This window comes from Cyprinodon variegatus, unplaced genomic scaffold, assembly GCF_000732505.1.
Source record: "Cyprinodon variegatus isolate N-32 unplaced genomic scaffold, C_variegatus-1.0 Scaffold588, whole genome shotgun sequence".
NCBI classification, from domain to species: Eukaryota; Metazoa; Chordata; class Actinopteri; order Cyprinodontiformes; family Cyprinodontidae; genus Cyprinodon; species Cyprinodon variegatus.
In genome coordinates, this window is record NW_015151041.1 from 418464 (window position 1) to 430602 (window position 12139).

A 12139-nucleotide genomic window follows, 5' to 3' on the forward strand; every position below is an offset into this window, starting at 1 on the left:
GAGCCCGAATCAACCACATTGACCCCAAGAAACTGCTGCGTGTCTGCAAGATCTGTAGCAAAATATGTAAGGAAAATGAGACTTATCGAGCAAAGTCGGACAGTTCTGGTTGGAGGGATGATGAAGACGGGAGATCCAGTGATGATGAGTAATCACAGACCAATCGTCATTAAAGAACTATACTCTAGGTTTAAACTAAAACTGTGTGACAGAGACTTTGTGCACACTTTATATGTCCCCTCTTTGGAGAAAATGTAGCACTAAAGAGCATGTCAGGTGAGATAACATGGAGAGCATCAGAATCCCTGTGAGCAGAAATATGTGTGAGTTCAATTTTCCTCATTAGGGAGGGAGAGGATGGACACCGGTCAGCGGTCACCAATATTGAATAGGGGGGATTACAAGGCCTGCAAAGACAAGAAAAGAGCTAAACAATTACAAAAATGTTGGACTCGTGGATCTGTAAAAAATAAAATGACTTTCTGCAAAAAGCTGCAGTTCATAAAGTATTCAAGAGGAGATCTACTGTATATAACCATATCCTTGTGGTCAAACTGTTGTTTTTTCTTTGTATGTACTGAAAAAAAGTCTAATTCATTATACTGTGATTTGAATCATTTGCTTTTTAGTTGATGTTTTTTTTTATGTTGTAAAACTGCTGCTACAACTTTGTTAATAAATAATACAATACATTTCAAGACTTTCTGTTTAGAGCTTTGTTAATTTCTGTATTTTAACTGAGAAAGAAAGTGTTGCTAATGATTAATCAATATTTGTCACCTCCTGGAACTTTCACCTTAATATGTTGGAGAGGTTTTGGTTCTGTTAAAGATGGGCTCTCTATGTCCACACCATGAAGCTTTCTCTCTCCGGTTCTTTTTCCTGAAAAGAGATCACTCGGACAAACTCTTTAAATAACACTTCGTAATTTATATGAATTAAATAACCAGGAGACATGACAACAGATTCTGATAGAAGTTGTAATTTTACTCAGATCAGAGTAAAATTCACTTCTTAGGAAGTGGCCCAGATTAAAACTTAAAGGGGCATTTTATTTATGTCCAGACTACCACATTATCACATCATTGCATCATAATCGTTTGCAGATCAGTAGACACCATGGCTCCAGCTTTATCAAAATATTACACTTCATTCTTGGCGGAAGGACACAGCTCTCATTCCATTTCCAAATCTTTGCCACGTACAGAATTAAGATTATAACTGTATATTTGGACAGAGGAACTGTCTTAACCAGATAAACTATTGTGGAAAACATCAGTTCTAACACGCAAAAGACAGCTAATATTAAGGGGTAATAAACTCACACATCATCAATGATAACTATCCTAACACTTCTCAACTGATCGCAGAGATGTTGTCTGGGGCTTTTTTTGCCCCCTGGGATGGTCAGCCATGGCTAACAGGGATACAGGTCCAACATAGAGTGGTTCATGCAGACAACAAGATCAAGTCTAGTTAAGTTGGCCCAGTATGGTGGATCTGGGGCTTCACCATGAATATATGCCTGCTCGTCAGCAAGCAGCACCATGCGGCAGTTAGAGGTGGATTCAACCTGATCCCCTGACACCTAAACTGGTTCAGAAGAAAATAACCAGAACTTGTGTGGGAAGTTTTGTAAATAGTTGGGCTATTAGTTAATGCTATTTTAGAAAAGGCCAGAAAAGGCCTTTGACTGACTCAAATGGAGTTATGTTAGTTGTCCTCTGTCCCCGCTTTTATTTTGTATAACTTTATAACCACAGCTAAAAAGACAATCATTAAAATTCGCTCAAATAATCATATCTCACTGTACGCAGACGATATTCTCATTTATACCATTAATCCAATGGAATCAAGAACATATCTTCTTAAGATTTTTTAACCATTTGGAAATATCTGTGGATATAGAGTGAACTGGGGTACGTCACCCTTTATGCCTTTGGTCTCAACAACAATTACAGCACAAGTGTAGGACATTCCAACCTTTTCTAGAATAAAATATTTAGGGGTTGTTTTTAATACTTCTCTCCATGCACTGCCTGAATGTAATTACAGAAAATAAGTTAGTGGCTGTAAACATCAGCTCCAAAGCTGAGGGTTCTTCCCTAATGTTCTTTTAGGATTGTGTGTCTCTAATCAAAATAAATGTATTGCCCAGTAAAAATCTTATTCATTTAACTATTCCTTACGTTTCCCCACACGATTGTCCTTAAAATCAAATGTTTATATAAAAAAGTATTAAAGAAATTCAGGGAGGACTTTAGTTCCTCCAAAATGTTGAATGGTATTCCTGGTGCTTTGTATTAAGAATTCCTTACTTAATGCTACAAAGTGATGGGTCAGGATGCATATTGAAGCTGAATTACAACAACCAATGCGAAACCACCTCTTCTATTTTCTAAATTACATTTAAACCCGTTATAAGTTTGTATGCACCCATTATGTCACATTTTGGAATCAAGTTAACAGATACATGGGATAAAGATTATTATCTAAAAAGACATATTTTCTATAATTATTGCCTTTTGATTATTAGCAAAATAATCTTGTTTGTCTTTTGGGAAAGCAAGGCGGTTCATATTTTTATGAATATTATTGGATAGCAGGGACTAAGAAAGTTCAATGACTTACAAAGAGGCTGTATTTTACCTTCCACATACTGTACAGCTGTTAAACACTAGGAGTTCTCATTGGCTACTTCAGGGTTGCATGTTAGAAAATCATCCTTATCACATTATTCTAAAGAAGGAAAGAAATTCTGAATAATCTAAAAATATATATACATAAATATAAGTCTCCTCATCAAAAAGATGCAAAATGAGCATTTCTGGAGAACAGAGCTGAAAGAACATTCAGTGTGTGATCGGGGTCGTATTTGGGTAATATCTCTTTCTTACAAAAATAAATTCCAACCATAAAATGATTCATTATGTCACTCATCAACTTAAGTAATATACCAGAAGATTTTTCCTAATGAAGCTGAAAGACAATCTATGTGATTATTGTTCCAGTAATACTATCGATACTTTTTTCATATAATGTGGCATCGTCCACATGGATCTCAGACCTGGAAAATGTTACAAGGATTTAGATAATATCTGTAAATTCATTATTATTGGTTATAGTTCTCATTTTCTGTTCTTGTTTTCCATATTTCCATACGGATTTTCCATATGGGTAAATTTCACACTCTTGTCATTGTCAGGTGTTTTCTATCTGATGGTCTCTTTTATCTTCTCCTGTTGATGGTTTTAGTTTATCTATTGGGATGTGGTTCTTGGTTCCTTTTGCATTATATTATGTTTGGTTTCTTTCATGTTTTCCTCTTAATCTGTCTCTGCCTATATGTGCAGGACAATCCGGTGAGAAAACCATTGTAAGGATGTCAAGAGAAAGGATGCTTACCTTCCAGAAAGATAACAATCTTAAAGACCTTTTGTTTCATGCCGAAGGAGAGTAATTCCAGGTATAGAGATTTATCCAAATATTTACTAAGTGTTGGAATGTTTTCCTCCTACTTTAACACCTTTTTTTCTACTTTGTGTCGATCTAGCATATAAAAGAACGATCTTATAATAAAACACTGGAGTGTGTGGTTTGAATTGGACAAAATTTAGAAAGGATATTGGCGCTGATAGCTGGCTTAATTGCTCGTTCAATTCACCTGTCAAATCTGCCCGGTTGCTCATTACCGTTCAACTGATCCACCTGTTTCCAGCTTGTATTTATGCTGCCTGTTTTCTGCCAGATTATTCGAGCTGTTTGTGAGATTAAGTCTAGTGATTCTGTTACATTTTGATTTTCTGATCCTGACCTGTTTCTGCTGTTGGACTTCAGAGTTTTGCTTTGCCCCTTTTTTACTCAGTTAGTCTGATCTGGACTGATTCCTGGATCTGTCTTCTGACCTCAGCTTGGATTCTCCTCTGGTTCTCCCTCAATCTCTGATCTTCTGGCCTGAAAATCTGCTTCTGCAAAGTCTCCGGTTTTGGATTTCCCCCACGGTAACTTCTGCTCCTCCATGTCTGCTGGCTCCTGCTCATCAGCCTGCCTAGCTCAACATTTGGAACTCTGGGGACGGCTCCCACCGCAAGCTGTGGAGAAGCCATCCGTCTGGATTCTACTCCTTCCTCTGCGCTCAGACTGAACTCAGTACCAGAGGATCCAGTTAACCTCCCCCATGCTGATGAGTTTGTGTGCTAATTTTATTAATAAACACTTGTTTTTATATATGCCTGTGCTGTCTGCTTGAGTTCCGGGTCCAACGTTCTGAGTTTCTGACATAAAAATTTGTGTACATTGTGAATTTTCAGCCTCTATTTATTTTTTCTGTAAAATAAGTTTAAAAATGATCGATATCTTTGTCCAAAATGGAAAAGTGAGTAATCCTGGAGCTAAACTAAACTTTTAAAGAGCTCAGGGCCATATGTGCATATCCTGATTAATGGGTCACATCTGGTGGAGATTGGGTCAGTCTGTCACTTTCTAAAACATACATGTAACTTGTAGATCAGATACTATAGAAGACTATCAATGCTACCTACTTGTATTATTTCATTCTGAAATAGAAATATTTTAAAAATATGTAACATAAGATATAAGAACAGAGAAGCACCATATCCAGAATAGGAAAATGAATCATCTCTCCAAAAGAATGTTTTGAAGCACAAACTTTATTAATAGAAACAGTGAAAAATGTATCAATAGAAACACACAAAACACAGTTTGAAAAGTGGATAACAATATTCAAATATGTAATAGGTGTTTTCAGACCTGCTTGTTTTAATTGAAAGCTCACACCACCCTTGGAGGAATTAAAAAGCCACAGACGGGGAAACAAGAACAACTGGTACTTTCCTGACATGTAAATGGGTTAAACAGCTGATTTAATCCTTGACGAAACGTGATTAAACATCTTCACACAGAAGCATCTCACGTGACACAGGAAGGAGGTAATTGGCTTTCTATAAAATGTTTCCTGCTTTTCTCGGTAGATATCTGTGCGGTTAATTCCTGGGAACAACCCGACAATTCTTTTTCTGCTGTTTTTTTTTTTTTTTTTTTCATATGGAAATAAACAATAACAAAGGGATGATCAAAACATTAATCAGATATTTGGTTGAGCTTGGTCAGCAGAAGGAGAAAGCTGAAACCAAGCAGTTTCAATCCGAAACTGGATTAGAGAATCCTCAGTCTCTTAATGTGTAGAAGAGCCAAGGTAATGAATGTGATTAGTGTGACTCATGATGCAAATATTCAATAAACCGATTCATGTCTTGGTTGGTTTTCTATCCGGTAAATAAAGTACGCGTTAATTTAGTCATTCACGGTATTTTGGGTGAATATCCTGCTGAAAAACCCCATGATGACATCATTTTCCTTTTAATGTCAGTGTCTACCAGAAAGTCACCAAAACACCAAAAACCTCCTCAGAAGTATTAAAACTCCTAAATGATCAATTTAAAGTCTCAGCAGTGTTGATTAAACCCCACATGTTTACATTTGTGATGATAGGGGAGTAAAATTTCCTATCCTTGATAGATGTTGTCTTATAGTGGCACATCATAACCTACTTTGTTGCAGTTCTCAAGCAGTAAGCTTTGGAGATTTCTTACTTTACCTTTGAAAGTCAATCTAAGGTCTTTGTCCAGCCACATTTATAAGAATCCAGCTGTTTAATACTTTTAACATATTGTTCTGATGTAGATAGGTTTAGTAAAGTGCATTTGCCTCATTTTAATAGCTTTCCCCTTGCCTCCACATTTTAAAGAGAGGCCAGTAGAAACAACACCTTGCCATGGATGCCAATGAATGAATATTGCTTTTAAAAAATAAGCTTTAAAGAGATAAAAGAGATGTTACTGCATAGATTGTTTTACGATGTTCCAAGTAGGGCTGGGTTTGATTCCTGTAACAGTTATTTATTTTTAGATTGCATTAAGGCTTGAAGATGTTTACCTGCGATAATAGAAGAGGGGTATTTGTTGATACTTTGCTTCTCTCTCTACCATGCATATCTGCATGAGGGAGGAGACAGCTATTTTCATATCAGTTGTCCTGTTAAAGCAGTGACTCATCTCCTGAACTGGATTGCCTTATAGTTACCTATTGGCACCATCTTTGTTTGTTCCCGGCAGCAAAACAACTGATTCTCCCTTCATGGATTTAGCTGTAATGCCTCTAAAACAAAAAACAATAAAAAAAAAGAAGCATCAACAAACACAACTCATTTCTTTCTCAACTATTTAAGCGCCTGTCCTTCGCTAAATATATTATATGCATCTAAGCCAGATCCCAAAAAATCGAGAGTATCTGTAATGGTTTTGAGGTGTAGAAATCTTTTGGAATGCACATTACTTCTGAATCATTGATTGCCTAAAAAATATCCGTAACTACCAAAAACTTCAGCTAATTCAATAAGAATTTATACAATGGAAAAACACAAATGAATGCATCACTGTGTAGAGTAACAAAAGATTAATGTTTTTTTTGTTTGTTTCTTACAATTTAAAATCTGAATAGTCTGACATGCATTTGAATTTAGCATTTTAATTTAAACAGCAAAACGATCTAGAAATAAATTTAAATGCCTTAAATTAAGGGTATTTATCCTTAATTTGAAAATAAGAATAAGATGATTTGCCAGTGGAATGAAGATTTACTCTGTTTACTCCGATAATAAGGTAATTAGATGATATAAAGTTAAAATAAGACAGTGGAATCGTTTCTTTCTTATTTAAAATGTAAATTGTCTATTTCCATTGGCAAAGTGTCTCACTTACCTCTTCAGTTCAACAGAAAATGCGCTTATTTTATGAATAAATGGCTTATCTAGATTTCGATTTTTTTCCAGTGTAGGTTTTGGGACTTCAATGAATGCATTTAAATCTAAACTCCTTCCTGACCCTAGTGTTATGTCTCTCCCCTTCTGTGACTTTGAGTGTTTAGTTTTCAGTAATCCTGTTTCGTTGATCTTTGGTTTATTTTCCGTTATATTCAAGCAGTCTTGAGTTACTTTTGTGTCTGTCTCCTTTCCTCTAGCTCCCTTGTAGTCTCTTCCAGCCACACCTGCTCCATATTAGCTGATTACTCCAGTCTTTGTTCGGTCTAGTGTTGGTTCGTTGTTGGGGTTTTTTGCTTCCTCATCTCTGGCTCCCCTTGTGAGTTTGCTCTGACGTTTTCTGTATTTTGGTTCGCAGTTTTTTTTTTTTTTTTTTTTTTTTTAACCAACCAACCTCACCCCCCATGTTGAGACCTTGCTGAACAAGGGCATCTCCACAGTATGTTGCTGCCACTACCATGTTGTACACTTGGAATGATGTGTGCACATTTGTTTTCGTTTCACAGGAACACCATTTTCCACATTTGCTTTAACTGTACATGGCTGGTGGCAAATTCTCAAGTGTTTTCTTACTTTCTACTTGTCATTATTTCATAAAAGTCAGAATTAAGGAGGCTCCATCTAGAACTTATGTCTACAATAGATCCACCTGAGTGTGGGATATCTGCAGCCTATGGCTGTCTCTCTTATTTAAGCTCTCCCTGCCCAGGTTGATGTCAAAGTCAATGTCTTGGAGATTTTGCTGTATTTTCCTGTTTTTAGAGGATGGACCAAGCACAGCTCTGTGGGATCTTAGAAACTTCACAAATTAATGTAGTTTTTATATCTTAAAACTGCTTAAAATGTAACTTTATCACTGTCATCCTCCACCTTCTCTATAAAAAACAAGTTTTTTTACCCTTCACAATAATGCACTGGTTTATGTTGATCCTTCACGTATAAATCCTATAAAGAATATTGAAGTTTGTTGCACCTTGGAGCAGTTTCTAGCACATTTTGGCTTGCAGCGAGAAGGATCTGGGTTCGATGCCCTCTTTCTTTATGGAGTGTGCACGATCTAATGGATCCGTGGGTTCTCTCCTGGAATTCCTCCCACAGTCCAAAAACATGACTGCCAGGTTAATTGGCTTCCCAATAAAATATCCTTAGATGTGAGTGTTTGTGTGGATGGTTGCATGTCTCTGTTGCCCTTCGACGGACTGCAGACGTGTCCAGGGTATACCCTGCCTTTTACTCATAGACTGCAGGAGATGGACAATGGCACCACCGCGACCCTGACGGAACAAGTGGGAGAAGATGGATGTCTGTTGTTTTATTTAACAATAATACTTAAAAGGAAGTTTATTTTTTTGCAAAGTCCTCTAAATATAACCTTCAGTATGACATCATTCATCAAACACCAACCTTTCTACCCAGATCTTTACTGCACTTAAGGGTACATTTTGATTAAAAAGCAACACACCCAAACAGACCATTTTGGATTGACTGGGACTTTCCTGGGTTCCAACCAGAAACTCTAAACAAAGATGGTGAAACCAGTTCATCATAAAAATACCCATCTCAGCAATCTGAAACTGCAGCCAAGCTGTCAACCCCAGTTTGCCAATAAAATACCAGAAATACCAACAACAAGGCCTGACCTGAGATGCTTCACCCACTGCTGTCAAACCAGTCTGTCTTGTGTCGGGAAAAGAGAATAACAGCACAATTTCCTGATTCCTGAGAGAATATTTTTCTCTTGTTTTTTACAAAGTAGTCTAAACGTCCTAAACTTTCACAAATATAAGATATAGAATGTTTTTTTTTATCTTAAGTCATTGTCATAAATATTTTTCCCACTTTTTTGTTTGAGGACTCTTTAGTCTTTATATTAACTATATAACCTGCATGTTTCTGTCACCTAAATGCCTTTCACAGTCATCCGTCTCTTCTCAAGGAGGAGTAGCAACATTGTTTAATGACTCACTGAAGTGTAAAAAGGTGTTTTTGGGAAAATTTGATTCTTTTGAACATTTGGCTCTGCAGGTAAAGAGCCCGGTACGAACTATGTTTCTAAATGTTTACAGGCCTCCTAAGTCCACATCAAACTTTTTTAATGATTTTAGTGACCTCCTGATATGCGTTGATTATGACTGTTTAATTGTTGTGGGAGACTTTAACTTTCACGTTGACAACCCTGACAACAGAAGTGCAAAAGAACTGTGTGACACACTTAGAAACTTTGGTTTAACTCAACATGTTAAACAACCAACGCACAAACAGGGACATATTTTAGACTTGATCATCACTAAAGGTCTGAAGATTTCTAAAGTCAATGTTGCCCTATCTGATCACTTTTCTGTTACCTTTGAGGGCATCATTTCCAGTGACTCATTTAGCCAAAGGGACATCATTAGAAAACACACCTTTAAGGAAAATGCCACAGAGACTTTTATTCAAGCTTACTCTGCTACTTTAACCTTGGGCTGCAACTCAGTAGATGAGCTAGAAGATAACTTGCAGTCTAAAGTCTCACACATCATTAGCTGCACAGACTTGCTATCAGTGTATCAACCCTCCAGACCACTCAGGTCTTCTGGCTCCAGCCTGCTCTGCATACCTAGAACCAGAACTAAACATGGAGAAGCAGCATTTAGTTCCTATGCTCCACTTATCTGGAACAAACTTCCAGAAAACTGTAAAAGTGCAGAACACCTGAGTTCCTTTAAATCAAGACTAAAAACACATTTGTTTAGGACTGCCTTCAACTGTTCTAGTTAAACAGTTCAACTGAAACATCATTAGTTCAACTTTCTTATTTTCTTTAATCCAACTGTTTTTAATGTACTTTTTTGTTTCTGCATTTTTTTCCCTACTTGCTTTGATTCTGTTTTATTTTCTTATATTTTAATCATGTAAAGCACTTTGCATTGTCTTTGTACTGAATTGTGCTATACAAATAAGGTTGCCTTGCCTTGCCTTGCCTCAATTCTATAATCAGTGTTAAAAAAAAATAGCAATACACCTTCGTACATGCCTAGTAAAGAAAATAAATTCAGTTTGCAACATGTGATTTAATTTGGTTAAAGCATGAGGATCTATATAGAAATCTGAACTTTCAATTGTTGAAAATTCAAATAGGTCATATTGTTCCCCCAAAACATTATTTTGATTAAAATAAGGACTCCCAAGGCATAAAAGACTGTAAGAGCAAAACGAACTAAGAAAATATAAACGTTACACTACAAATAATAATATTAACAATGGAGATGAGTAAAACGACTACATTAAGTAAGTAAACATACATTCAGCTTAAATCACCAAGCAGCCAAGAAAGACGACAAAATAGCAACCTTAATGTGTGTCCATAAAAAGATTTAAATTTCACTTTTAGGACGAAAAGTTAAGTTTTATTACTTTTGGGATTCGTTCCAGGCTCTGGCTGCAGCAGACAGAAATAACCTTAATTTACAAGTAAATAAACTTTTATTTTTTTTGAGAACTCTGCAGAATACTGCAGCTTCTTATCAAAGAAATGGCTCCACCTGTTGGAGAAAATTAAAAATAAGACAACTTGGTTTTATTTTCAGACATTCACTGAAAACTCTTAAAAAAGAAGTGTTTTATGTTTTCAAAGGAACTTAATTATTGATACAAACTAATCTTTGAAACACAGTCAATATATTTTCAATAGGGGTTTGGTTTCCTTCTTAACCTGTTTCATCGATTCTGGAATCACTTTGAAAGTATATCTTGGATCATTTTTCTGTGGCAACATCAAACTGTGTCGACGGTATATCTGTAGATCATATGTAAAGTTGAAGAAGGTTGCAGTTATCCTTAGTTTTCATAAAACCAGCCAGATCCCTAAACATGGTGGTGGCCCCGTCATTTGGATCATCGTTTTATTACATCAATGGCATTGATGTTTGACGCTTAAAGAAAAAAAGAAATACTGAATTTATGTTAATATGTGGCCTTTGCAACAATGTGAGTTCTGTATATTTTGTACAAAGCAAATTATTTGCTTGTTTTTTTCCCCCAGACTATATTTTTCTGCTTTTAGGACATGCTTCAATGTGTCAAATAATTAAAATTATACATCAAATATAATAAAAATGAAATTAAGTCACACCTCAAAAAAGATTATGTTGTTTATTTAGGTTAATAAAAATCTATCCATCCAACACCGATCCTAAATAAAACATTAGGAGACCCACTTTTTATTAAACGGAACAATTGTTTTTCAGAAAGTTGTATAGTAATTAAATAGCCACACCCCTGCCTCATTACTGTTAGAGCACTACAATCGAGACATCAATTTAACAGAACCTTAATGACAACATGAAGTTGGCTAAAATTAGTAACATGTTACACCTTGGTAGAGAAAAACTGCAGCAGGGAAGTTTCCAGGGAAGTGTCACCACTGGGGATTGAGCTCTATAAGCTTCACTTGGCTCAGTTAAGGCTAATTATCATGATTTAAAAAAAACAAAAAAAAAACAAGTGATAATATTCAGCTATCAGTTTGTGACCCTAAACCGGAGAGCAAATTGGTTATCAGCAGTAAAATGATTGTTTTATTCTGTTCAGAGGGTAATTAGAGGGTTGGTTCAGTTAGCTTGTTTCCTTTGATAAAAGAAAAACACTGTTTAAAAACTTCAGTTCAGTTCAATTCTATTTAGTTTAGCTTTCAGTCAGATCATCCAATCAGATTGGTTCATCATTTTCCATCAAAGGAAAACCAGCTGAGTGCATCAACTCATTGACTTTGCAGGATTCGCTCCTCCTGAAGGAGCATGTGTCGACAATATATATAATCACTTTTACTGTCATTGACCCTACAGCAATTCCTAACAATGAGCATGCATGCAGCGACAGTGGAGAGGAAAAACTCCCTTTAAACAGAAAGAAACCTGCAGCAGAATCAGGCACAGTGTGAGCGACCATCTGCCAAAACTGTTGAGAAGACAGAAGCAGACATAAAAAGGGAACATAGATAGACTGATACAAAAAACGGAAACTTTGTATGTTAGAAAGATAACTGTAACCTTTGCTCCATTCGTTGCTCTGTCTAGGAAAGAAACAGTTAAGCAGATGAGCTATTAGTCGGTTTTCACGCCAAAATGGATGAAACAGAGCACATGGTTAGTCACAGTAAAAACCAAGCCTATAGCTGTGTCTAGTGAAGAGACAGGACTAAAGATTGAAAAACAGGTCCCGCTCTATCATCTCTAATCAAAGATGTTGATGGCAGCAGCCCAGCTGATACTTCCATCCAAGATGGTGTCAAAGATTAACAGAGCCAGACCAGACAAAGCT

At 36.3% G+C, this 12139-nt stretch overlaps 1 protein-coding gene across 1 annotated transcript in view; it reads left to right on the forward strand.

Moving 5' to 3' along the window:
• Nucleotides 1-599, forward strand: part of LOC107095967 (pleckstrin homology domain-containing family F member 2-like) — an 11218-nt gene extending 10619 nt beyond the window's left edge. Inside the window, exon 3 of the mRNA XM_015392373.1 lies at nt 1-599. Coding sequence (XP_015247859.1) covers nt 1-152 — 152 coding nt within the window. The 3' untranslated portion in view covers nt 153-599.
• Nucleotides 600-12139: the final 11540 nt, after the last annotated feature.